This window comes from Podarcis melisellensis (assembly GCF_964234715.1).
Source record: "Podarcis melisellensis genome assembly, chromosome: 8".
Lineage (NCBI taxonomy): Eukaryota > Metazoa > Chordata > Lepidosauria > Squamata > Lacertidae > Podarcis > Podarcis melisellensis.
In genome coordinates this window covers 90,778,239-90,805,442 of record NC_138540.1, presented here as the reverse complement: position 1 = coordinate 90,805,442, position 27,204 = coordinate 90,778,239, and the positions used below count along the sequence as shown (strand labels likewise).

General features: G+C 55.9%; 1 protein-coding gene across 3 annotated transcripts in view; it reads left to right on the top strand.

Moving 5' to 3' along the window:
* LTBP4 (latent transforming growth factor beta binding protein 4) overlaps positions 1-27,204 on the top strand; it is a 60,150-nt gene that overhangs the window by 4,775 nt on the left and 28,171 nt on the right. Inside the window, exons 3-12 of one of the 3 annotated variants that reach the window (XM_081921899.1) lie at positions 3,151-3,328; positions 4,574-4,728; positions 15,867-16,097; positions 18,663-18,895; positions 22,151-22,256; positions 22,544-22,618; positions 22,842-22,964; positions 24,564-24,728; positions 25,078-25,254; positions 25,629-25,715. In XM_081921899.1, the coding sequence (XP_081778025.1) occupies positions 3,267-3,328; positions 4,574-4,728; positions 15,867-16,097; positions 18,663-18,895; positions 22,151-22,256; positions 22,544-22,618; positions 22,842-22,964; positions 24,564-24,728; positions 25,078-25,254; positions 25,629-25,715 (1,414 nt within the window). In that variant the 5' untranslated portion in view covers positions 3,151-3,266. Of the gene's footprint in view, positions 1-3,150; positions 3,329-4,573; positions 4,729-6,204; positions 6,716-15,866; positions 16,098-18,662; positions 18,896-22,150; positions 22,257-22,543; positions 22,619-22,841; positions 22,965-24,563; positions 24,729-25,077; positions 25,255-25,628; positions 25,716-27,204 lie in introns of those variants that run through there. The other 2 variants (XM_081921898.1, XM_081921897.1) reach the window with 2 other exon arrangements.

Here is a 27,204-nt window from a genome sequence, read left to right as displayed (position 1 = left end):
CAAGCAGTTGGTCCCTTACCTTTCTCGCCCTGATCTGGTCACAGTGATCCATGCGATGTCACCTCCAGACTGGATTATTGTAACTCGCTCTGCGTGGGGCTGCCCTTGAGACTGACCCAGAAACTCCAGCGGGTGCAGAATGTCGCGGTGAGGCTCCTTACAGGGTCCTCGCCCCGGGATCACATTCATCCAGTGCTTTACCAACTGCACTGGCTCCCGGTGGAGTACAGGATCAGGTTTATGGTGCTAGTTTTAACCTTTAAAGCCCTATATGGCCTAGGACCCTCGTACTTATGGGACCGCCTCTCCTGGTCTGCCCCACGGAGGACCTTACGGTCTTCAAACAAAAACATCTTGGAGGTCCCGGGCCACAGAGACGTTAAGCTGGCCTCAACAGAGCCAGGGCCTTTTCGGCTGTGGCCCCAACTTGGTGGAACGCTCTGTCATAAGAGACTAGGGCCCTGTGGGACTTGTCATCTTTCCGCAGGGCCGGCAAGACAGAGCTGTTCCGCCTGGCCTTTGGTTTGGACTCAGTCTGACCCCTATGTTACCCTCCCCTTATGGTCTTGATTTATTGGCTACTTTAAAATGAGGCTGCATTTTAAATTGAATTTTAACCGGTATTTTAAATTGAGTCCCCCCCCCTCTTTTCCCCCTATTATGTTTTTACTGTGATTTTATTGGTGTAGCCGCCCTGAGCCCGGCTCTGGGCAGGGAGGGCGGGGTATACCGTAAATAAAATTTATTATTATTATTATTATTATTATTATTATTATTATTATTATTGTTATTAAAGCACCCGTTGGGTGCAGCCCAGCACCCTCTTCTCACAGTGGCTGCCCAGGTGTCCCCGTGGGAGGCCTGGGACCAGTTGAGGGAGGAGGAGAGGGTTCCCTTTGCCATTCCCAGCAGGGTCTTCTGAGCCCTCCATTTATCTCCCCTTCGCTGCTCCCCAGGCTTCAAAGCATCTTGCAGTTCCATGCCTGGCCAGCAGGTGGCAGCAGCTGCCTTTTAGCAAGAGTTCCCCGGGAAACCTGCTAGGTCAGTACAGTGGTACCTTAGTTCTCAAACTTCACCCGTTCCAAAACCAAGGAGCGCTTTCCCATAGAAAGTCATGCAAAACGGATTAATCTGTTCCAGAGTTTCAAAAACAACCCCTAGAACAGCAATTTAACATGCATTTTACCATCTAACGAGACCATTGATCCATAAAATGAAAGCAATTATCCATGTACTGTACTATAAAATTAATAAGACAGTACTGTAGATTATAAACATATAAATTATTTTTTTCCCTTACCTGCGCTAATGATAGTCCTTGTTGGGGGGGGGGCTTTTATCCATTTCCACAGGCACACAATCCATCAATCAGTAGCTGAACTGGCTTCCACACAGTTATAAAATCAAATGAACCGAAAAAGCCTCAAAAACAAAAATGCAAAATAAAGAGCAAAAACAAAAGTGCCAAACTTAATCCAATCCTGAAGTCCATTTGACTTCCAAAATGTTCGGAAACTGATTGGTCCGGGTGCCCCAGAAACAATAGCCAGCAGCCACATCGGACGTTCGGCTTCCGAAACATTTGAAAACTGGAACACTCTCTTTAGGGTTTTGGGGGTTTGGGAACCAAAGTACCACTGTAATCTCCAACACTGGCTGGCAGCAATGGGCCTTCAGGCTTTTCCCAGGAGACGCTGCCATGCCTTGAAGTGGGGCCCTTCTGCATGCAGGGCAGCTGCTCCGCCAGTTGCAATGGCCCTTCGCCAGGCGAGGCTCTGATCCCTGGGGGACGGGTCCAGGGGGTTCTGCTGCAGCACCCGATTCCCCTGGGGGAGCCCCCTTGTCTCGGAGCCGCAGGGATTCGCACACAGAGCAGCCAGACGGAAATGGCTCCAAGCTGGGGGGCGGGAGGGAGCTCTCAGCCCCTGCCTTGCCTTCTGGGCTGCCTCCCCGTGGGGCAAGAGAGGGGTGGGGAGCTGCCCTCCCAGGGGGGGTTCTCCTCCCCACTTTGCAGAAATCTGAGTCAGGCCCTGAGGAGGGTTCATCCAGATCGTGGAATCATAGAATTGTAGACGGGGGGGGGGGTAACTGAGGCTCATCCAACCCCCTGCAATGCCATGCAGTGCTGTCTACCCCAAGGATGCCCTCCCGATTATTTAGTTTTATTGCATTGCATTTCTGGCCCACTCCCCCCCCCCCAGAGCTCAAATGAGCGTGCAAGGTTCCCTCCCTCCTCATTTAAACCCCACAATAACCCTATGAGGTAGCTTGCGATTGATTGATTGATTGATTGATTGATTGATTGAGTTTATATACTGCCCGGAGGTCCCAGGGTGGTTCACAAAAAAGATCACAACACATATACTGCATTTTTCCGTGTATAAGACGCCCCCGTGTATAAGACGACCCCTAATTTTATTTTTTAAAAAACCCAAAATTAGGAAATTAAGCTGTTTTTGGGTGGGGGGGGGATGTGACTTCTGCCAATCGCTCACCCGCCTGCCCACCACTGCCAATCGCTTGCCACAGCCACTGCCGATCGCACACCTTGCCACAGCCACCAATTGTCTGCTCGCTCACCACCACCAACAGCCCGCCCACCCACTTGACGCAGCCACCAATCACCCGCCCAATTGCCGCTGCCAATCTCCTGGTCGCTGCTGCCATTCATCGCATGCCCCGCCTCTGCATTCCCTATCCGTCTATAGACAACACCCAATTTCTGCCTAATTTTCTTTGGCCAGAAGCATCGTCTTATACACGGAAAAATTCAGTAATCAGAATAAAAACAATGCAATAACACCCACCCACCCAGGTTAGGTTGAGAGAGGCAAACCCAAAGCCACCCAGTGAGTGGGGATTCGAACTCTGGGCTCCCGGGTCCTGGCCTGACCCTGACCCTGACCACTCCACCACTCCTCTTGTTGGACTACAACTCCCACCGTCCCTGAAGGTTTGGGGTTTCGCAAGAAACATCTAGACATCCCCGTGTTGGCTTCTCCAGGAGAGACTTGGGGGGGTAGAAAGTGGGGCGCTCTGCATGCCCAGCACCCCCCTTCCCTGGGAACTGTGGGGAGCCATAGGGTGGCTAGGGGGGGCAGAAGGGGGCTCCTGATGGACCTGCTCTGACCTCTCTCTCGTCTTCCCCAGCCGTCTGCCTCCCTCGATGTCGGAACGGGGGCCAGTGCAGGGCCCCCCAGCGCTGTGCCTGCCGCCCAGGCTTCTCTGGCCCCCGCTGTGAGCACGCCGCGCCCCCCGGCCCCACGATGACGCCACAGCCCCCCCGGGCGCCCCTGCGCTCCATGGCCATTCGCTGGCAGCCTCTGACGTGAGTTGGAGCGGGCGGGGGGGCTTCCCTTTCTGCCCCCTCCCATCGCCTGCGCACGGTTCTGGTTGCCTCGTCTCAAAAGGGATGTTGCAGAGTCCGAAAAGGGCCGGGAAGGGAGATTGGGGGCTCTTTTCGGAAGTGGGGAGCAAGAGCTGTGAAGGTCGAGAGAGTCTAGTCTAGGGGCAGTGGTTGGAAATAAATTGGGACGTCGGCAGACATGGATTAAACGCTTGCAAAAAGCAAGAATAAGGATCATTTTGAAAGGGGAAGTAGTCTGTAAGCAGAGATGTGCAAAGTATAAAGTGGTTTGAATGTTTAAAATATCTGTGCAGTATATCACAAGTTTAATTGTTTAGCAGTTGGGAAATTGGGTAAAGGGATCTGGAATATAAGATGATTTGGTGTATTTAAAGAACCAGAAGAAGGATGGAGGGGAGTCCGGGGATTTGCGGGTGGGAAAATATGTTTTCTTTTTGGTTATTTTTTAATGTTCATGAGAAATGTGCGGCATAATATGGTATTGATACAATGTGGCATATATTGGATTTTTAATAATTGAAAACTAATAGAAATTTTTTAACATAAAAGAGAGAGAGAGTCTAGTCCAGACTCCTCTTCTCACCCTGGTCAGCCAGAGGGCAATTGTGGGAAACTTGGAGGCAGGATTCGAACACAGGAGCGCTCTCTCCTCCATCGCTTCTGATGGTTGAGGCCGGGCAGAGCCATCCTTCCAGCAGTCATGGGTCTGTCAAAGCTTCTTTGGAAGCCCTTGAGGAGTGTGGCCGTCGCTGTGGCAGGGAGTTCCACAGTTTAACTTGGTTCTGTCTCCCTGAATCTCAGCTTCCACAGGTTCTGGCTTTATGAGAGAGGGAGGAAATGTCTACTCTCTCCATTATTTTTTCCCATGCAAGGCATCTTTTTGCAAACTTCTCTAAGGCCGCCTGCCCACAAGGCTTCTGCTCTGCCCTCCCCAGTCAGAGGCAGCGATGCTTCTGAATGCCAGTCACCGGCGACCGCAGGCTCTGTGTTCGAATCCTGCTTTCTGCTTTCCCTTTGGGGCATCCGTTCAGCCCCAGTGAGAACGGGAGGCCGGACCTGACGGGCCCCCGGCCTGATCCAGCGGCTGCTTCTTCTGTGGGACTGGGCTTGGAGGGAGGGGTCATGGCGCCAGAGAGAGGTCGGGGCGGTCCTGACTTCTGTGGGGATTTGCCGCTGTGTCCCTGACCCCAGGATTGTTCCCCTCAGGCTGGCCGAGCTCCAGGTGGTTCTCCGGCGCCGGAAGACATTGGACCCCTCTGAGAAGATGGCCACGATCCTGGCGCAGCACCTGGCCTCCCGGCCGAGCGGGGACAGCAATGGCGCTCCTGGACACGGCCCCCCAGCAACACCAAGGCCCCCAGGTACCGGGCACGGGGTGGGGGGGGAGGCGATCCATTCTGTGCAAGGATCGGGGCCTGGAAAGGCATGGGGCCTCCTCTGCTGGGGAAGAGGGGAGCGTGGAGGGTGGGGGGCTCTCCCTGCCGTGTCCATGGCCAGGAGAGAGCTGCTTTCGCCTGTAGCTCAGGGGGCGAAATCCTCAACGCTGTGCCGAGTTAATCTGTGGAACTCCCTGCCACAGGGAGCTGCTTGGATGGCTTTGAAAGAGCGAGAAGGAGGAGGAAGAGAGGGCTTTTGGGGGCTCTGCCCCCCCCACTAGGGAGCAGCAACGCTTCTGAATCCCGCTTTCTGGAAGCGTTGCTCTTGCGTTCGAATCCTGACTTCAGGATTCCCTTTGCCTGACCCAGAGACTTTCCTTCGCTTCCTCAACGAGCCTCTTGCAATTGCGGGGGGGGGGAGGGCTGGAGCCCTGACGTTATTCTGGGTACCTCCCCCCCCCCCGTTGCCCCAGGCTGCTTCAGACGGGTTCCCAAGTGCAGCGCAGTCCCCACCCCTCCGGATCCGGCAATTGTTCTGCCCCCCCCCTTGTGCCTGAGTTTTTCCAGATGACGTCAGCCTTGCCTGCGATGGGAGGGTGAGGCCCGGCTGGCTGGGGGGGGGGAGCGGACAGCTCTGCTTTCTTCTCCCCCCCCCCCAGCCAGCTTCCTCCCTGGGGAGCCTGTTCGGAAGCCCCACCCCCTGTTGCTGCCTAGGAGTGCTCTGCTCAGCCACTCCGGGGGGGGGGGTTGCAAGGCCTTTTACGCACCCCCTCCCTCCAGAAGGAGAACACCCACCTTGTCACCCTCTGGACAACCTCTTTTTTCCTTCCTGGAGGGGGAGATGAGCTCCTTTTCCTTCAACTGTGAAGCAAGCAGCCCCATCATGGGGGGGCAACAACTCAAGACTTGGGAAGCTAGAGAATTTGGGGTGGGGGGAGCTAGGGGCACCGTGGCTCCTTTGGCACAGATGTTTGCCTCCTTCACCCCCACCCACCTGCGTTTGCTGGGAGTCTTTTTATGGGGGGGTTGAACAGCTGGAGTCAGCGGGGGGGGGGAGAGACTCCAAAGCAAAGCTTGAGTAGATCCAGCAGCTGGAGGAAGATGGGGGGGAACTGCTGCATGGGCCCCTCTTGGCGCATTTAAGTCAGGGGGGGCTGCTTTCATATCCTCGGCGAGGGAGGGAGCAGAGAAGGAGAGAGCCTCCTCTCTTGGGGAGGGGGAAGAGGTCTCTCGCCCCAGGAGGTGGGTTGGAGCAGGACTCTTGGGGGGGGCTCCTTCTGAACTGCTGACAAGTGCAGCGCTGAGCAAGAGCTGGCCTGTTCTCCCTCGCAGGGGGGGCGCTGCTGTTCGGGTTGCGAGAGGGACAGGGCTGCCGGACGCCTTTTTGCGGGTTGGGGGGGGGCTGGGATGTGGCTGCTCTGGGAACTTTGACGGAGGCTGCTTTCCTGCTGGCACCCGGCTTGGGGGGGCGGAGGCAAGGAGGGCGGCCCCCGGGTGGGTGCCAAGCCAGGCAGCGCCGCTCCATCTGGGCTGCGCAGAGCAGGCGAAGAGTTAACGCTCCCAGCCGCCCCTCGTAAACATTGTGCTTGGCCCGGCGCCCGAGACCCCCCCCCCGCCCACCCGACTGCTTCCAATTAGCTGGTGGGTCCGTCAGCTTCTGCGGTGGGTCGCCGGCTCCCCTGCCTGCTCCTCCGCCCGTGGCGCCCTCTTCCGCGCGGGGCCATGATCCACGGCCGCCACTCCTTCCCCCCGGCCGTCTCCCTGCTGCTGCTGCTGCTCCTGCTCCTGCTCTGCCGGGACCACCTGCCCGCCGGTGCCCAGAGGGTCAAGGTCCTCTTCACCCCCATGATCTGCCGGGTGCACTGCAGCAGCGAGGGCCGCTGCACCAACCACTGCGAGAGGGGCAATGCCACCACCCTGTACAGCGGGGCGGACGCCAGCCCGGCTGAAGGGGGACCCGGCTTCCGTGTCTGTGAGTATGGCAGCGGGGGGGGGGCTTGGTGGGGGGCTGGCACAGAGCAGGGGATGCAGCACTCTGCCCTGGGCAGCTGGCAGCATGGCAAAGTGGGCAGCCTCTTGCACCAAGCGCCCTTCCTGGATCCCGTGTGCCACCCTGGGTGCTTGGCGCCTGCTCCTGCCCAGGTCACAGCATCCTGCGTGGTTCTCTCCGCTGTGCCAGGCAGACCTTTGCCCCTCGCCTGGTTCCGTGTCTGGTTGCTGAGGTTTGTGGCTACCCCACCCCCCATTTGGGCTAGGAGAAATGGGGGGGCTTCCTGGTGCCCTCGCATCATCTGGTCCTTTCGACGGGCATTTTTTTCCTCCCCTTCCAGGAATGTGGTTTCTGTTTCCCAAGAACAGAGACGGGCAGCACTTCTCCCCCCTCCTGCCACTTGACCAGATGTCCCCCCTAGCTGGTCCCCCCCCCAGTGCATGGATCCTCTCCCACCCGCCCACCTGCCAGCTGCTGCCCTGGCACAGGGACTCTCCCCTCTCCCCCTTCCCTGCCTGCTGCGGGTGTTGGAGTGCGGAAGGCAGCAAATGGGTCTGGGGGTCATGGCCTCTGCGGTCAGGCGGGCAGATGGGATTCTCCAGCTGCCACTCCTGCGGTCAAACTTTGCAGGGGGGTCTGCATGTCGGAGGGGGCCTGGGGGTGCAGATCCCACCTCCCAGAAAACCCGATGTCTCTGGGAGTTATATGAGTGACTGCTGAGTGACACCTTGCAGGACAGGGGGCAGGGACTTGGGGGCCAGGGGTTCGTTGTTGTGGTGAGGGGTGGTGGGGGGCCTGCCTGCTTCCCCACCCATGTTAACCCTGCGAGCGCCGTCTCTTCCTGGCACCCCACGAGGGTCTTCTCTCGGCCCCCGGATGCCGGCAGAGGCTCCTTCGGGGGCTGGAGGGAGAGCAGGCGGCCAGCTGGCGCAGAGCCCTCTCTCCGCCAGATGGGCCCAGCTGCCTCTGGCGGGGGGCCAGGGGGGCTGAGCTCCAGCCCCAGAGGAGGCAGACAGGCAGGCCGGGGGTTGTGGCGTCCTCAGGGCCACCCTGTGCCTCAGTTTCCCTGGGCAGGCTTGGAGAGGGGCGTCCTGCGTGCTGAGGGCTTGGAGAGGGGCGGGGGCTGTTGGGGGGCGTCTCCCCGTCCACCCCTCCCTGTTGCGCTTGGTGATGCTCCCCAGGCTGCGCGTGGGTGGGTGTGCAAAGCGAGGCGTGTCCTGGCGGGCCTTTCCCCGCGTGTCGTGCCTCGGAGCAGCGCCTGGTCCTTGCGCGGGGGGAGGCAGCGGACCCCCAGGATGGGACGCAGCAGCACATGCTCATTGACGTAGTCCGTGGGGGGGCTCTTGTGCTCCTGCCCCCGCCACTCCCAGGAACAGAGGAATCCGGCCAGCGCGTCCATTAGCTCCGAAGACACTGGCTGGCAGAAAGGGCTCGCCAGGATTGCAGCCAGAGGAGATTTTCTCAGCACCCTCCACCCCACCCCAGAGATGGGACCCAGGACCTTCTGCCCCATAGCTATGGCTCCTCCCTATGGCCTGTGGAGGGTCAGGCCTGACCTGCCTGCCCACCCCACCTCCCAATTTCTCCTGCTACTGAAGGGACTTGCACTTCACAGACTTGCAGCAGGTTTGCTGCTACCATGTTGTTTCTACGGTGGGGGCTCCAAATGATGCTAATAATAATAATAATAATAATAATAATAATAATAATAATAATCGCCCACCCATCTGACTGGGTTGCCTCTTCCGCTCTGGACAGCTTCCAACAAATATCAAAGCATAATAAAACATCAAAGATTAAAAACTTCCCAATACAGAGCTGCCTTCAGATGTCTTCTAAAAGTTGGAGAGTAATTTATCTCCTTGGCATCTGAAGGGAGGGTGCCACCACCAAGAAGGCCCTCTGCCCGGGTCCCTGTAACTTTGCTTCTCGCAGGGAGGGAACCAGCAGATAAACTCTTGGAGGGGGACCTCTGTGTCTGGGCAGAATGATGGGGGGTGGAGACGCTCCCTCAGGTACACAGGGCAAGTATGCCAGCCTTTCTCTGCAGCCCCAGCCAGGGGCATAGGAAGGGGGGCAGTGGGGGCAGATTGCCCCGGGTGTCATCCCTGAGGGGGGTGACAAAATCCCCCCTGGTCGGATCACTGACCCCCCGGGCCGCAATTGCAGCGCTGATCCCGGGTGCACGACATGTGGGGGCTGCCATTCTGCCAGAGCCCAGCAGAGAGACTGAGGGGTCCCTGCACAGAACCCCCTTATAGCATCGTGGAATTGCAGGGTTGTGGGGGAAGCCAAGGGTCCTCTAGTCTGACCCCCTGAATGATGCCTGCCCAAGGGAGTCTCCTCCTCCTCCTCACCCCCCCAAACCACACCCTTTCTTGGCCCTTTCCGGGTGAGCAAGAAGGCCAAGTCCTGGCCCCGATCCTCCTCTTCCTGTGGCCCTGGGTTCCCAAAGCAGTGGGGAGGGGCTGCTGGACTGTATGTCCCCCCCCTTGGGCTGACCCAGTGTTCTGGCTCTTCTTATGGAACCTCCAGCTCCAGAAGCAGTCTACCTGGATTCCTGTGTTCTTAGGGGTATTTGGCCGCTGTGAGAACAGGACTAGATGGGTCCCCCTTGGGCCCGATTCCAGGAGGCTCCTTTGACCTTGTGCTCTGCCCCCGCCCCAAAGGGGCCCCCACCAACCTGGAAACCCCTCCCCCAATGTTTTGAACTACAATTCCCACCAGCCCTTGCAACTTAGAGCTGTGCTGGTGGGAGCCTCTATCCACAAGGCCCCTGTTTTGTCAAGGCTGCCTGCCCCCCCCCCCCAAAAAGATAGCATTGATTAAGGTTTCGAGTGTCGCTGTGCAAAGCTGGAGCAGCTAACGAAACAAACCGAGAGCGAGAAAACCGACAAGCCGATAACGGAGGCAGGACCTGGGCGGAGGTCAAAACGAAAATGACGAGGAAAATATGCCAAAATAATCTTGCAGAACGTAGCATAAATAGACACAGTTTCTTCTTTACGTAAGGAGAAATAAACACGGAGATAATATAAACTGGGCCCGAGGCTGCAATTACAGCTTCTATATGTCCAGCGAGGCGGGAGAAAGAGGGAGAGAGGCAGCCGCCTGGACAGCAGGAAGAACCTTCTGAGATCAAGAGCCGTTGGACGGGGGGACGGACCCCCTGGGAAGGTTGCTAAGCGGAGGTTGGGGGAGGGGTCGTCTGCCCCGGGGGTCCACCTGTGGCTCCTGCATTGCGGGGGATCAGGCTGTGCAGAGTCCAAGCGCACCCCCCTCTGGAGGAACAGGAGGGGAGATTTTCATGGAATCACAGGATCTTAGAATTGTAGAGTTGGAAGGGGACCCCCAGAGATCATCTGGTCCAACCCCCTGCAATGCAGGAATCGCAGCTGAAGAATCCCTGGCATCCAAACTTAAGAATGGGAAGCGTAATGCCGGTGGTCAACAAAAGAGGTTTAAAGACTGTGTCAAGGCAAATCTTTAAAAATGTAGTATAAACACCAACAACTAGGAAACACTGGCCTGCGAGTGCTCCTGTTGGAGAAGAGCCTTGACCAAAGGTGTCCTGGGCTTTGAAGACACTCGAACTCAGGACTCAAGAGAGAGACGCGCCAAGAGGAAGGCACGCTTGGTGAATCCACACCAGGATCAACTCCTGCATGGAAACCCCACTGTGGAAGGATGTTTGGATCCAGAATTGGCCTCCGCAGTCACTTACAGACTCACTGTGAAGACCCTGTTCGTGGAAGACCACCTTGCTCAGCTACGAGGGATCACCAGAGAAGAAGATTCCTGACCGAGGGCCCCCCAACCTCTGCTTAAAAGCATCCGATGAAAGAGAGTCCCTCCCAAGGGAGCCCTTTCCTCCATCTCACGGCTCTTGCTGGCAGAAATCTCTTCCTATTGCTTAGTTAAAATCTCCTTTCTTGCCGTTTGAATCCATCGATTCGGATCCTGCCCCCTGGACTTTGCTGAACCAGTTTACCTGGACTGTTTGGGTTCCAGAGAGCTTTGGGAAGGAGGGAGGGAACACCAGCAGCCCCAGTCCTTGCCTTTTCCGTCAATGGGGCAGGATGGGGGGGGGACCACGCCTGTCCCTTCCTCTACCCTCAGCTCAGGTTGACCCTGGCGGGGGGGGGGGAGAGTGTCCTGCCTTGCAGAAGGGGGTCGGACAAGGTGTCCGTGTGGCCCTCTCCAAGGACCCCTCCTGCAGGCTGCTTCCTGCCATGACAGCTTTTCCAGAGAGGACAAGGAGTTCAGGAAGGCGTTCTGCCGCTGAAGGACTCCGTGGGGCTCAGAAGCTTGCACATTTATTGACTTTAAAAAGAAGGAGAGCTTGGGGCTAGACTGTGCTGTGCCTGCTCCGGATCGGTTGGCAAGAGAAGCCCCCGCGCTGTTTTCTCAATCTGCTCCGTCGCTGGTGCCCGCCTGGCCCTCTCCCCACGCCAACTTCACCCTCTGCCTAATCTGGCCTCCCTCTGACCGTGGCCCAGCTGGCCGGCCTGCAGACTTGCCCTCTCAAAGGCCTGGCAGGATCTGTCCCTTCTCAGCACCGCCCAGACGGGCACAGGGCAGCCAAGAACAACCGAGACTGTCTGGCCGGCCTCGATTGCGCCTGGGAATGTGGGGCAAGTGGGCCCCCCTCCAAGAGATCTGGCTCCCGCCCAGCCCCAGGGATTGGGGGGGGCTCTGCGTTGCAGTCCGAGTGGGCATGGGGTCCTGTTGCTCCCAGCAGGGAGCTGGCTCAGGACCCCACAGTGCCAGGCAGCGCTGCGTGTAAAAGGACAACCTTCTTTTCCTGCATATTCTCCACCCCCCAAATCAGCCCAGTTCAGATCTTGCTGTGCAGATGCGTCCCACCCCCGAGTGTTTAGAAAAGCACATACCTCGCCGTGACTCTGGCAAGCGAGCCAAGCCGCACGCTCTGGACGGAGGCCACGCGCCCCCTACCCCGTCCCCCCAGGGGAAGGTGGGGTGTCCTGAGAGCAGAGACTTCCTGCTGACTTGGCAGCCCAGACCCCACCGGGGGGGAGGAAGCCAGAGACTTTTCCTAACACAAACACACAGCTCCCAAACCCCCAAAGACAGCTGAGCAGAAGACTTGCGGGATGAGGCTGAGTTTTGGCAACCAGATGGGGACGCTGGAGTCGCTGTGCTGGTACCACGTGTAGCGAGTGCCAGGGAGTTTCCCCAGAGTCTGCCCTCTGAGACTCGCACAAGAATGGGGGCAAAGGGGAATCTCGGTCCCCAAGGAGATGCAGGAATCTCTATTGCATTGCAGCGGGGAGCGAACGGCCTTGTTATTTATTTCGTAAAATTTGACTGGAAGACAAGAACGTTAAAAGCCTCAAAGTAGTTTGCAAACGGATAAAATGAGAAAAATCAAGCATGGTTCACTTTAAAATGTGCAAAACTTAAAATACAAAAGCCGATTAAAGTTGCCTCAATTTTCTAAGCATCTGGGTTAGGGTGCTTTTAGCAGGTGCCGAAAAGAGTCCAGTGAAGGCGCCTCAAGTGGCAGGGAGTTCCAAAGGCTCGGTCCTGCCACTAAATGATCGAGTTCTTAAAAGCGCAAATGAAAGCAGTCAGGTGGGGGCCTTTTGGGTAAGGAGATCTCGTCCTGCTGGGGCCATTTCCCAGTTGGGTGTGTCTAGGATCGAAGTCATTGTTTATTTTGTTTTTAATTACATCCCACTTTAAGAACCTAACAAGAGCCCTGGATGAGGCCAATGGCACCCTCGTCTCCCAGTGGCCAAATTTCCTTAAGAACCCAGGAATCTAGATAGACTGCCTCTGGAGCTGGAGGTTCCATCAGAAGAGCCTGGCTGCTGGATGAGGCCAACGGGGGCCTGTCCAGTCTGGCAACCTGTCTTCACAGCAGCTGAGCAGATGTCCACAAGCCGGAGCCGAGAGCAAAAAAACCTCTCCCCTCTGCAGTTTGCAGCAGCTGCCACTCGGAAGCATTTGTGGCCTCCTGCAAGGTGGCCATAAAATTAGCACCCCATAAATAAAAGGGATTTCTGGTGGCAGAGGCAGCGGCGCTGATGGGAAGTGTTAAAAACCCAGGTTCTCCTGCCGCCCGGCTATCAAATAATCATCCAAATAGTGCATGACGTAATGGGATCCTGACCTTATTTTCATGGCCCACTCCAGAAATGTGCTTAAAGTCTGAAAAGGGGCACATGCAATGGAACAGCCATGAGCATAGCTTGGCCAAAGTACCATTGGCCCTGAAACTTTAAACCCAGCAGCCAGAAGTCATGCGGGTGGACGGGAAGCAGGTGAAAGGCCGATTCAACATCACACGTTGCCATAAGAGCACCAGGGCTGCTGCCACATTCCTTAATAAACTTGATTGCATAATCCAGCAACGCATATTTTACTGAGCATTGCTTTTGAGAATTGTGCCATTTACTGATCTCCTTTTTGGGTATGATAAGTTATGAATTGTGCGCAACTCACCCGGTACCTTTTCAGGCACGATACCCAAAGGTGATGCTATAAATTTAGGGAAAGGGGGCTCCGGGAATGGACCTGCAACCCCCCCTAAAAGGCGCTCTTTGGAAATCTTTTTCAGAGCAACAGGGGCGTAGGAAGGGGGTGGGGGGGCTGCCCCGGGTGCCATCATGGGGGGGGGGTGACAAATTATCAAGGAACAATTACTGCCCTACTAGGGCGGTTCATAAATCTTCTTTTAAAAAATTCCTGCTCCAAAGGTCTTATCTTGCTAAACTTTATATAGCTGTATCTGAAATTCCATGCATATTAGTTAATATCTTGACCCTCCTCTACGAAAATAGCTGTTTACTTGGCCGTTTTCCTATGTCGTGAAGGCTGAAATTTCAATTCAGTGGAGCACTTACTGTTCCCAACCCTAACCCTGCGGAAAGCCATCTAATTCGACTTTGATTTGATTTTGACATGTTTTTAGGAGGTGATTTAATTACTGTTTGATTTTATACCAAAGTTATGTATCTGATGTTAGCCGCCCTGAGCCAGAATTCGGTCGGGATATAAATAAAATTTTATTATTATTACTTATTATTATTCCTTTGTAAGAAAATGTGAAATAACATACAGTGGTGCCCCGCAAGACGAACGCCTCGCAAGACGAAAAACCCGCTAGACAAAAGGGTTTTCCGTTTTGGAGGCGCTTCGGAAAACAAATTCCCCTATGGGGTTGCTTCGCAAGACGAAAAAAATCTTGCATCCCCCCCGCGGGTTTTTTTCACTTTTTTCTTCCTTTTTTTAAGCCGCTAAGCCGCTTATCAGCTGTTCCGCTGATAAGCCGCTTAACAGCTGATCGCTGGAAGCCGCTTGACAGCTGTAGCGCTAATCCGCTAAGCTGTCAATGGGCTTGCTTCGCAAGACGAAAAAACCGCTATACGAAGAGCCTCACGGAACGGATTAATTTCGTCTTGCGAGGCACCACTGTAAAACCATTTTTGCAGGGGGGGGAATCAATGTGGGGGTGCAATAAATTTTCCACACTGTGTACCACCTGACCTTCCTACGCCTTTGTGCCACCTCACCTACAGGCTTTGGGTTGGGGGGGCTGGTCAATGTTGAGGTGCCTCCCCTGGGATACGGAACCTTCCTGGAAGCCCCCCTCCAGGTATTTTGCCACCTCCCTGTTGGGGAGGGGGAGGGGTAGGGAAAGGAGATGGTTATAATAATAATAATAATAATAATAATAATTTATTATTTGTACCCCGCCCATCTGGCTGGGCTTCCCCAGCCACTCTGGGCGGCTTCCAACAAAGATGAAAGATACACTAAAATATCACATATTAAAAACTTCGCTGAACAGGGCTACCTTCATATATCTTCTAAATGTTTTGCAGTTCTTTATCTCCTTGACATTGGATGGGATGGCGTTCCACAGGGCGGGTGCCACCACCGAGAAGGCCCTCTGCCTGGTTCCCTGTAACTTGGCCTCTCGCAGTGAGGGAACCGCCAGAAGTCCCTCGGAGCTGGACCTCAGTGTCCAGGCTGAGAGATGGGGTGGAGACGCTCCTTCAGGTCTACTGGGCCTTTGAGGCCGTTTAGGGCTTTAAAGGTCAGCACCAACACTTTGAATCGTGCTTGGAAATGTACTGGGAGCCAATGTAGGTTATTTGAGGAAAGCCTCGGAAAATTTTCTTACCCCAAAAGCATTTTGTGGTTGGGTGAGAACTGCTGGAAAGGCACCTTTGTTAAACTCCCAACATGATTTCCTGGGCACCCTCCGCCCCCCTGGGGGGGAAACCCTGGGTTGGGGACGGAGCAGCTCCTCTTTTGCATCTGCAACCTCTGGACCCGGGGGGGGGTGCAATGTCATCAGCAGCCCCCTCCCCTGAGCCGCGGGGCTGAGAGCAATCAGGGACCCCGGGGCTCTCTCCTCCTCCCCCCTCCCCACAGTGGTGTGTCCCCAGAGGGGTTTCTTCCCCCAGGGGATGGAGAGTCAGCCTGTGTGCACCTGGGGGTCCAAAGAGCCAAGGGGGGCTCTGACCTGGGAAGCAGCTGCAATTAGTTAGTTAGTTAGTTAGTTAGTTAGTTATTCAACTTAGGTCTCAGGGCAGTTCACAAACAAGACCACAACGTATAAAATCAAACCAAAACCAATACCCCCCCCACACACACATTCTAAAAGGGTGTTGGATGTCAATAAGTTCAACCAAAGGCCTGCTTAAAAGGAACGTTTTTGCCTGGCGCCTGAAGGTGTATAATGAAGGCTTCCCTGGGGAGAGCATTCCACAGATGGGGAGCCACTGCAGAGGAGGCCCCGTTCTCATGTTGACCTCCTCTGGATCTCTCGAGGAGGAGGGATGAGAGAGATGAGGAAGGGGGAGGGTTTTATTTTATTGCTGCATTTATTTGATTGCATTTATAGCCCTGTCTTTTCCCCTCCTCCTTTGACCCCCACAACAACCCTGCGAGGGAGGCCAGGCTGGGAGGCAGTGGCTGGCCCCCAAGGACACCCCAGGACTGAGGGCAGAATTTCAAACCAGGTCCTGGTCCTGCGCTAACCACTAGGCCACACTCTCTTCCAACTAGGCAAAAAAGGAAAACACCCCACTGGATTCTGACTCCTCTCTGCAGGTGTGGCTGCTGACCTGATATCTCTCTCTCTCTCTCTGCCCCCCAGTCCTCTGCCCCCTCATCTGCCAAAATGGGGGGGTCTGCCTCAAGAAGGACAAGTGCCTCTGCCCCCCCAGCTGGACGGGGAAGTTCTGCCACATCCCAGCCCTCCCTCGGCCCCACGGACAGCAGGCGCCCTCCCGCCGCGAGACCAGCGCCCAGGACGAGGGGGGGGCCCAGCCCATGGCCAAGTCCACCTACACCCTCCCCATCGCCAACCACCGCGAGGAGCGTGATGGTAAGATGGGGGCCGGGAGAGGGGCGGCGGGGTGGGCTAGATGGCCTTGGGGGGTCCCTTCCAGCTCTTCCGTCCTGTGATTCTAAGAAGAGTAAGGGAAGGGGGGGAGACAGGATGGAGCCGGGGGGGCAGGAGGTTCCAGGACGCGGTTAAGTCATTTTGGGCACCCTGCCCGCCTTGGATTCGTAATCCCCCCCCAAAAAAAGCATCAATATAGTAAGAATGAATAATAATTTTTATCATTTCTACCCCCGCCAATCTGGCTGGGTTTCTCCAGCCGTTAGTCAGAAGAGCACGTTGCACGACTCGTCGAGGAAAGAACACCCTGAAATTCTAAGCAGTAACAATTCGTTGCATATTTCAGCAAGATCTAATTAAAAGCAGAGAGTTTTCGGTGTCTGAGAGAACCCCCCCCCCCCCCGCGCTGCCCTCTTGCCTCTTAGCGCCCTCCCCCAGGCCATAAGTATCTTATTTTCCCTTCTCTTAATAATTTAAATGTGGTGACAAGAAGTTTTCTGCACCGGGTACCCCCTGCCCTCGCTACGCCACTGCATCCCTTGTTGTTGGGGAGGGGGAACAGGCTCAGCTGGGAAGCTGGTGTGAGTGCGAGGCCGGATCCTGCCCTGCGCGGCTTCCCGTGCTATGAGGACCCTTGGGTGCCCACAGGGCCACTCTGCATCAAGCACAACCAAGACCATTCTGGTCTGAGTTGGCAGGAGAGACACCCCCACTCCTTACAGCTCAGGGGTAAGAACCCCAGAAGAGCCCCTCTAGTCCAGCCTCCTCTTCTCACAGTGGCCAAATACCTCAAAGAGCCTAGCATTCAAGATAGACTGCGCCTGGACCTGGAGGCTCCATCAGAGCCTCAGAAGGGCCTGGCTGCTGGATCAGGCCCTCCAGTCCAGTCTCCCATTCTCACAGTGGCCAACCAGGTGCCCCCTAGGGAAACCGGCAAGCAGGATTTGAACACAAGACCGACTTGTGGTTCCCAGCGACTGGGGGCAAGAGGCTCCCTCGCTTGGTGCTCGCAGGAGATCCCTTTCGGGCGGGGGTGGGGGCTCCATTTTGGGCCCGGCTCCTGGAAAAGGGATCTCTGCCAGCTGGGAAGGGACGGAGCAGACATCCAGCGACAGAGGAGATAAATGTTTGCTGGAGGGACGCCTGGAATTCTTCCTTTTGGAGGAAGGCAAAGGGACACACTGCCTGCTTGCAAATATTTGAGGAGATATCGGCAGGAATGGGACGCGTTGTCTCTCCTCCTCCCTGCCCAGCCAAAGTCGTCAAGACGCAGCCGGAGCCTCAGAGGCGCAGATGAAGCAGGAGGAGGAATTTGGCAGGGGAGAGGCCTCTCGAGGGCCGCGGGCTCAGTGGAGCCTCCATGGGCAGGAGCAGCCTACCTTAGAGGCGCTGGAGGGAGGGGGAGAAGCAGCAGGCGGGCTCCATCCTGCTTCCCTGGCTGGGAGTTGGCGAGGCGAGAATAATAATAATATAATAATAATAAATAAATAATCAATTTTATTTATATCCCGCCCTCCCCGGCCAAAGCCAGTTTCGGAGCGGCTGACATCAATAATATGCATAATGCAATATACAATAGGCAAATAAAATAACATTCCGCATTCATTAAAATAATATAAGTAAAGGTAAAGGGACCCCTGACCATTAGGTCCAGTCGTGGCCGATTCTGGGGTTGCAGCGCTCATCTCGCTTTACTGGCCAAGGGAGCCAGCATACAGCTTCCGAGTCATGTGGCCAGTAGGACTAAGCCGCTTCTGGCAAACCAGAGCAGCGCACAGAAACGCCGTTTACCTTCCCGCTGGAGCGGTACCTATTTATCTACTTGCACTTTTGGGTGCGCTTTCAAACTGCTAGGTTGGCAGGAGCAGGGACCGAGCAACGGGAGCTCACCCCGTCGCAGGGATTCGAACCGCCGACCTTCTGATCGGCAAGTCCAAGAGGCTCAATGCTATTAAATATCAGCACTTCAAGATGAAACAGAAATCCACTCTTAGCAGTTACAATAAGTACCGTATTTTTCGCTCTATAGGACACACCTTTCCCCCTCCAAAAACGAAGGGGAAATGTGTGTGCGTCCTATGGAGCGAATGCAGGCTTTCGCTGAAGCCTGGAGAGGGCGAGGGGTCGGAGCGCTCCAAAGGCTTGCGGATAGCAGACTGAAGCCTGAAGCCTGGGGAGCGCAGTGCCAACTGCCGCAAGCTCTGGGAACAGCGGCAAGGTTGCGCACAATCTCGCCGCCTCTCCTGGAGCTGTTCTAGGTGTGCCCTATAGTCCGGTGCGCCCTATAGAGTGAAAAATACGGTAATTTCTAAACTCCAGTCACTCAAACGACAGCAAGCCACAGGGCACAACACTTGGTGGGGGTGGGCTGGATGACCCCCAGGGCTCCCTTCCAGCTCCACAATTCTACGATTCCCCAAATCCCTTGGTTTGGGTCTTGCCTGCCTTCCCGGTCTTTGGGGATCCCTCTCTGTCCCCTCTTCTCGGGGCTCAAAGGCCCCTTCAGCCTCCCTCTCTGCCCCCCTTGACCCGTCTCCCCCCCCCCAGGTGTGGCCTCCCTGGCCAGCGTCCACGTGGAGCACCCTCCCGAGGCTTCGGTCACCATCCACCAGGTGGAGCGCGTGAGCGAGGAGCCGGCGGGGGACGCCAATGCCCTCCCCCTCTCCCGCCCGGCCCTCTACAGCGTCCTGGCGCAGAGCAGCCCCCGAGACACCCCCAGCGGGGGCTACGGAGAGGGGGCCGGGTTCGGATACTGCTTCCGGCAGCTTCGCGGAGGAGAGGTACTACTTGGGGGGGCATGGGGGGAGAGGGGGGCGGCTGTGGCTCATGCAGAGGACCAACCCCCCCCCCCGTCAGCTCACTTGCAACTCAGCCCTCTAGGGCAAAAAAGGGGGTCTGCTTAGAAAACCCTCTGTAAATGGGGGCAATCTAGGGGTCTCCCACTGTTCCTTAAAAAAGCCAGCAGCTCTCCATTGTTAAAAACATAAGAGGAGACTTCAGGATCAGGCCAGTGGCCCCCCAGTCCAGCTTTCTGTTCCCACAGTGGCCAAATACCCCCAAGAACTTAGAAATCCAGGTCATGTCAAATTGAATTTCAGAATGATATCCAAAACAAGTATCAACCAAGGAGTTTTTATTTTGATAACAACTTTTCTTGATCATTTCTGTTGTACAGTTTTCTAAACCAGTGTTTCCCAACCGGTGTTCCGCGGCACACGAGTGTGCCGTGAGACGTTGCCTCGTGTGCCGCGAGATGCCTGGAGGGAGGCGGGCGAGTCGGGCGGCGAGAGGCGGGGCGGCGGCGGCGAGGAGAGGCCGCGCCTCCTGCTGCTGCCTGGCGCTCCTCCTCGCAGCCGGCAGCGCTGCCTGGGCGCCTCCGCGCGACTCTGCCTCGCTGGGTTTGGTCTCCCAGCAGAGACGGGTCACACGCGCCCCTCCCTCCCTCCCTCAGCCTGCGCGGAGGGAGAGCCAGAGAGAGGCATCGCTCCTGCGCGGCGGGAGAGGGAGCAGCCGGAGCGATGCCCCAAACGAACGCATGGGACCGGAGGGGAAATCCTCTCCGAGGCGGATTGAGCGCAGCTGAGAGAAGCCTTTCGAGGAGCTGCCGTGTCCCCTGGAAACCCCCTTCCCAGCTCTGCCTCAGCCGCCGCCGCCTCAGTTGCCGCCGTCCCTCAGTCCCTCGCTCTGCTGCCTCCTCCCACCCCCAAAGCTTGGAGGTTCCCCAGCAAGGGGGAGGGAAAAAACTTTCACTTTTGTGCGTCCCTCCCGGCGTGACGCTGCGCGCTGACGTCACGGGGCGGGGCTTTAATGGTGGTGTGCCGCGAGATTTTTTTTCAGTAAACAGGTGTGCCGTTGCCCAAAAACGTTTGGGAAACAGTGTTCTAAACCAATAAAGCATAAAAAAGAACTTAGGGATCCAGATAGACTGCCTCTGGACCTGGAGGTTCCATAAGAACGGAAGAAGCAGGGGCATCAACTATAGGGGGTCTGAGCACCCCAAAAATGTTTGGTTGTGGCTGCTCAGCCCCCAATCCGCAGGGACCCCACATGACCTCCGGCGCCTCGTGAAGCCCTGGAAGTCACGTCCGAGGCCAACCAAGACCTCGGAGATGCAGTCGGGAGACTTGCGAGAACTGTGACAACTCGGAGCCGGACTTCTGGTGCCACCGGAATTCAGGTTCTGAGGGCGCTGGGTGCGTGAGCTCGTGTCGCACGCACTGGGCACCCATACCCCGGGGCCCAAGTTGGCAGAAGGAGAGCCCAGCCATTGGCCCATCTGGTCCACCTTCCTCTTCTGACAGTGGCCAACCAGATGCCCCCATAGGGAGCCCACAGGCAGGACCCGAGTGCGAGGGCTTTCTCCCGATATCTGGCATTCAGAGGTAGACTGTCCCTGGGCATGGAGGTTCTGCGGTCAACATCGGCCTGGCAGCGGGGAAGAACACAGCCGTCCTGGCCGTGGGTCGCACCCCCCACCTCTGTCGGTTTGTCTAGAACAGGTGTAGGCAACCTAAGGCCCGTGGGCCGGATGCGGCCCCAACGCCTTCTCAATCCGGCCTGTGGACGGTCCGGGAATCGGCATGATTTTACATAAGTAGAATGTGTCCTTTTATTTAATATGCACCTCTGGGTTATTTGTGGGGCATAGAAATTCGTTCATTTTTTCCCTTCAAATTCTAGTTCGGCCCCCCACATGGTCTGAGGGACGGTGGTCCGGCCCCCGGCTGAAAAAGGTTGCTGACCCCCGGTCTAGAATCTGCTTTCAAAGCCATCCGCTTTCAAAGCCATTTCAAAGCCGTGGCTGTCTCCTGTGGGAGGGAGTTCCGTAGTCCAGCTCTGAGCTGCCAGAAGGGAAGCACAGCTGTGAATTCATGTGAAGTGGAGAGGGGGGGTAGAGGGGGCAGAGAGTGGCTGAGCCCCCCGCTGCCTCTTTGGCAAGGGGGTCCGGCTGACTCATCTGCTTTGGCTGGAGGCGGCAGGTGCCGTTCCAAAGCCAGGAGAAACAGGAGTTTATGGGGCCCTTTTGATGGGGGTCTCTCCCCCCCTCCCTGCTGGGAGCAAAGCAAGGGGGGCCTGGAGGCCTCGGCCCCAGCAGGGCGAGGTTGGGGGGCCCGGCAAGCCCTGGTAGGGGTTTCTCTTTAGCGAAATGGCTGGATTTCAGCACTTTGGGTTGACTGGAGGCCAAGAGCGGCTCGCAGATGATTGTGTGGGGAGGGAGGGGGCCGCTATCTGTGCCAAAAGAGGCGATTGTGAAATGGCAGCAGCTGGACTGGCTGGAGGGGGGGTCTGAGGGGCACAGAAAGAAGAACGAAAGAAGAAAGACGAGAGCGAGACCGAGAGGCAGAAAGAGAGAGGGAGATCGTAGTCGTCTTCTCTATGCCGATTCCAGGAACACAGTTTAACTCTGTGGTGCCGTTAATAAGGATTTTCTTTGGTTCTGTCTGGAGAGGAAGATGGGACCCCTCTTGTCTTCTCTCAAGGAAGGGGTGCACTTGGTGAACCCCCCCCCTTTAGGGCTTGAACAAGCAAGGGAAAAGGAGGGGGACTATCTTATTTTACTGCATTATCACAGCCTGCCTTTTTCCTCACCAAGGAGCTCAAATTCATGGTCCTCCCTCCTCATGTATTCCCCACAAAAACCCTGTGAGGTAGGTTAGGCTGAGAGGGAAACTGACCCCAAGCTCACCCAAGCAGTGGGGGGATTCAAACCCAGGTCTCTCCTAGTCTGACATTCTCACCACGACGCCACACGGGCTCCTATGAGCGAAGGTTTTGCACGCTTGTGAGCAGAGGGCACTGTGTACACCCTGGGGGTCGCCGTGGCTTTGCGGGGGAGGGAGCCCCTCTGCTCTGGGGGGGGGGGCCTGCCCTATGGAGGGATTATCATGGACCAAACCATGCCTTATCCTACAGGTGCGGACTGGAAGCTGGGCTTTTAGGGCTTCTCTGGAACAGCCAAGGTCTGGGCGATGCTGGGGGGGGGCTGTTCCTGGGTTAGGACCCCCCCCCAACTGACTCTCTCCCTCCTCTTTCAGTGCAGTGCCCCCCTGCCCGGCTTGCGCACTCGAGAGATCTGCTGCCGGGGGGCCGGCCTGGCCTGGGGGGTCCACGAGTGCCTGCCTTGCGCCAACGGCAACGTGGGTAAGGTTGCCGACTGCGCCCCCACCCTCTCCGAAGAAGGGGTAGTGGCTGGGGGGGTCTGGGAAGGAGGACGTGGCTCGGACCCTCCTGGGCTGGTTGGGGAGGGGAGGGGTGCCTTTACCACAGATTCTTCTCCCCCACCCCAAACTCCTGCCCTTTTGGGGCACGGGACACCCCTTTGATGTGGCTTTTGGTGCAGCCCTGAAAGTGTCAATGGTGGGGGGGTCTTGTGGGGGGGGCATGGATATAGCAAAGGGCTCCTCCAACCGCCTTCTCTCTCCTCAAAGGGGACGCCAGCCCCGTGGGGAGGAACGAAGTGGCCTGCCCCAAAGGCTTTCGCCGGCAGAATGGATCCTGCATTGGTGAGTGGGGCTGGGCTGGCTGAGGACCCCTTGTTTTGTGGGGGGGGGCTTTTCCACCCCCGGATCCTTCTAGGGGCCAAGGGAGAGCCCCCACAAAGTCCACCCCCTGGCATCTTCCCAGGAGGGCTTTTGCTGCCCACCCATCCTGCCAGGACGGGCCTAGATCTCCCCCCCCCCCGGCCTTTTCTGACACCCTTTTTCTCTCCCCCCCCCCCATGGCCAGATGTGGATGAATGCGCAGAGGGCAGCTTCTGCCACAACGGCGACTGCACCAACACCCGCGGCAGCTTTGCCTGCGTCTGCCACGAGGGGTACATTCTCGACTCGTCTCGAAGCAGCTGCATCTGTAAGTCGGGCACCCCTGGCACCGGCGTGGGGCGCTGGGGGTGGAGGTGGGGGGTGGCAGGCCTCCAAGCCCGCCTTCTGTTCCTGATTGCATGAGCAGAGCCTGCTGGATCCGGCCAATGGCCCACCAAGTCCGGCCAAGTTTAAAATGCTTTACTTACAAAATGTTCCAAAGGTCAGATTCATGCATTTATCCAGGCAGCAGCAAGGAAAACACAGGCGGAATACTCTTGGGTAGGAAATACAGAAAGGTAGCTTCAAAGACATGCTGTTGGAGCTTGCTTGGACAGGACTTCCTTGGTCAGATGCATGGCTCAGAGAGAGAGAACAGGAAGAGAAGGCTTCACTTCCTCCCTCATCGGATAAGAGGGGGCGTGGCCTAGCTGAATCTAGGAATCTAACTCTGTGGTTTTAACCCCTTCATGCACTAACTAGCTCTTATGTTTGCCTGCAAATTCCCACAGCATCTCCCAACGTCCAGGTTCGTTGAATGTCCAGCAGTTCTCGGGTTTTGAGAGAGAGAGCGGGGAAAGCTCTGCACTTTCTCCAGGCCAGACATAATTTTACAGACTTCTACACTCTCCCCTCTCATTCGCTTTTCCTCTAAACTAAGAAGCCTCAAACGCTGCAGCCTTTTGTTGCAGAGGAGTCCAGGCGCCCCCTTCTCATTCTGGCTGCCCTTTTCTGAAAACCTCCTCTGACGCTGCCATCTCCATCTCCTTTTTGAGAGGAAGAGACCAGAACTGGGCACAGTGCCACACCCACACCACAGATGTGCACACACACACACACACCGTATTTTTCGCTCCATAAGACACACTTTTTTCCTCCTAAAAAGTAAGGGGAGGTGTCTGTGCGTCTTATGGAGCGAATGTGTGGTCCCTGGAGCCGAATTGCCCAGGGGAGAAAAGCAGATCATGCTCTCTTTTTTTGAAAGAGGGAAGTAGGTGTTGAAACAAAGCCGCTGATCGGCAAGCGATTGGGAGGGAGATAAGGGACTCTAGAGATAAAGGAGGCTGCCTGGGAGGGGGGAGGTAAAAGCCCATGGATCCTCCGGATTTTTGCATTGGGTCACCCCAAATTCACCATCAGATCACATAGCATGTCCATGGCTACAGCCTGCACCAAAAAAACCTGCATCCACTGTTTTGTGGGGCCGCAATGGCGCAAAAACGTGGTTACAAAGCACAGATCCACATGGATCCTCAGGATTTTTGCATTGAGCTTCCCCAAACTCACTGTCAATTCACATGTCTGTGGCCACAGCATGAACCACAAATACATCCACTGGTTTGTTCAGAATATATTTTTTCCTTGTTTTCCTCCTCTTAAAACTAGGTGCATCTTAGGGTCAGGTGTGTCTTATGGAGCAAAAAATATGGTAAAATGCATCTCTGGGTTATTTGTGGGGCATAGGGATTTGTTCATATTCCCCCCCCCCCATACAGTTCGGCCCCCCACAAGGTCTGAGGGACGATGGACCGGCCCCCTGCTGAAAAGGTTTGCGGACCCCTGTTGGATATCATATCCCAGCAGGCTTTAACTATACTGCACGTCCACCACATATGTGCAGCTTTTGACGCCCCCTCTCCCCCCGCAGCCCACCACGTGATCTCGGAGGCCAAGGGCCCCTGCTTCCGCGTCCTGAGGGAGGGCGGCTGCTCCCTGCCCATCCTGCGCAACATCACCAAGCAGATCTGCTGCTGCAGCCGCGTTGGCAAGGCCTGGGGGCACGCCTGTGAGCGATGCCCGCCCTTTGGCTCAGGTGAGGGCGCCCAAGGAGGGGGGCGATGGGGAGACATCCGGAGGGCGGAAGCAAAGGCTGGAAGGGGAGCCAGCTTTGCCTGGGCTGGAACAGAACGCTGTGTGATGGCGGGTTGGGCTAGATGACCGCTGAGGGTCCCATTCCAATGCCATCATTCTATAAGCTTTCTCTCAGCTCATGAGAGCAGAGGACCTTTTGCCCAGGGCAACCAGCCCCAGCCTGGGATTAAGTGGGGCAAGGCCCTCAGGGAAATGCCCAGCAGGCTCCAGAGTGGAGTGGGGGGGTGCTGAGGGTCCCCCCCCGCAAAAATAAACCCCTCTCTTCACACTGATCTCCTTCTCTTTGGCAGACGGGTTCAAGGAGATCTGCCCGGCGGGGCCCGGCTACCACTACTCGGCCTCTGACCTGCGTTACGACACCCGCTTCCTCGGCCAGGACCTGCCCCGGGTGCCCGTCGGCCGCCAGCAAGGGGGTCGGGATCCGGCCGCCAGACCAGCCTTGGCAACAACCACAGCGCCAGCCATCCGTATGTTCCCTGGGGGGAGACCAGAGCTCCCCCTTCCTGCTCTGCCCCTCTTCCTCTCGGGGCAGAGTGAGGGTGGCTTCTCTGATGTGGATGTTTGGGGGAAATGGGAACATTGGCAGGCCAGTTTGTGGAACTGGGGGGGGCGGGGGGGCAGTTCTACCGCTGCTGCCTGGCACAGAATCAGCCCCCGACTGCGACTCCCGCAAGGACCCTTGGCATCCCTTCCCATTGTACAGTTCTTCCTTTCTAAGGCTGGCAGTGTCTGTGCCAGTGTGGATGAGGTGGGCTGGTGCCGTCTCTCATCTTGCAGGGCTGGGCATTAGGGGGGTCCTTGCCCCCTCCCCTTCTCACGCCAGCTCTCTCCCCCCTTGCAGTGCGCTGGAGCCCCCCGCCCACCTCCTTGCCGGAGCGCCAGCCTCCCCGGCCTGTGCCAACCCAGTCTCCTGACCCACCTGTGCCAGGTAGGAAAGTGGGCAAGTCAGGGGAGAGGGGGGCATTGCGCCTCAATGTGGGAGCCAGAACTCCGTCGTTTAACAGACTCTGGGATAGCTCAGTCGGTCGAGTCTGAGGCTCCAACTAACAATTTCAACTGTTTACAGTGGTTTTTAAGGATGTGATTTAGCTCTCAATGCAATTTCCCATTGACTGCTGTGCAGCGCCCCCTGGTGACACATATTTACAGCACATTTAAACATTATAACTCACCAGTATAAAAAGGTAAAGGTAAAGGTACCCCTGCCCGTATGGGCCAGTCTTGACAGACTCTGGGGTTGTGCGCCCATCTCACTTAAGAGGCCGGGGGCCAGCGCTGTCCGGAGACACTTCCGGGTCACATGGCCAGTGTGACATCGCTGCTCTGGCGAGCCAGAGCTGCACACGGAAACGCCATTTACCTTCCCGCTGGTAAGCGGTCCCTATTTATCTACTTGCACCCGGAGGTGCTTTCGAACTGCTAGGTTGGCAGGCGCTGGGACCGAGCAGCGGGAGCGCACCCCGCAGCAGGGATTCGAACCGCCGACCTTTCGATCAGCAAGTCCTAGGCGCTGAGGCTTTAACTCACCAGTATAGATTAGTCCTTATTCCAGTCTCACGGTTATTTTATTATTTTACCTTTCCAAGATTGTTTTTGTATATTATCTGTAAGCTGGGCTAATGAAGAAATGCAGTATGATATTAGATCATCCCTCCCTGAACTTCAGAGCATGGGAAGTTGCCCAAAAGACATGTAATATGACATTGAATATTTGGCTTTTTTGATTGTATTATAATTTGGAATGTTTTAATGTGATTTTTATTGGATGGGGAAAATATTTAATATTATTATTTAATATTATTATTTAATAAATTATATATGTGTGTATATATAGGGGTGTGTATATAATTAAAGAAATGCAAGAAAGCAAAGTGGCTGTCCAACGAGGCTTTACAAATAGCGGGGGAGAGAAGGCAAGCAAAATGCGAGGGAGATAGTGAAAGATACAGGAAATTGAATGCAGATTTCCAAAGAATAGCAAGGAGAGATAAGAAGGCCTTCTTAAACGAGCAATGCAAAGAAATAGAGGAAAGCCATAGAATGGGAAGAACCAGAGATCTGTTCAAGAAAATTGGAGATATGAAAGGAACATTTCGTACAAAGATTACCATAATAAAAGACAAAGTGGAAAGGACCTAACAGAAGCAGAAGACATCAAGAAGACGTGGCAAGAATACACAGAGGAATTATACCAGAAAGAAATGGATGTCTCATATACCCCCAGTAGTGTGGTTGCTGACCTTGAGCCAGACATCCTGGAGAGTGAAGTCAAATGGGCCTTAGAAAGCACTGCAAATAACAAGACCAGTGGAAGTGATGGTATTCCAGCTGAACTTTTTAAAATTTTAAAAGATGGTGCTGTTAAGATGCTACACTCAATATGCCAGCAAGTTTGGAAAACTCAGCTGTGGCCAGAA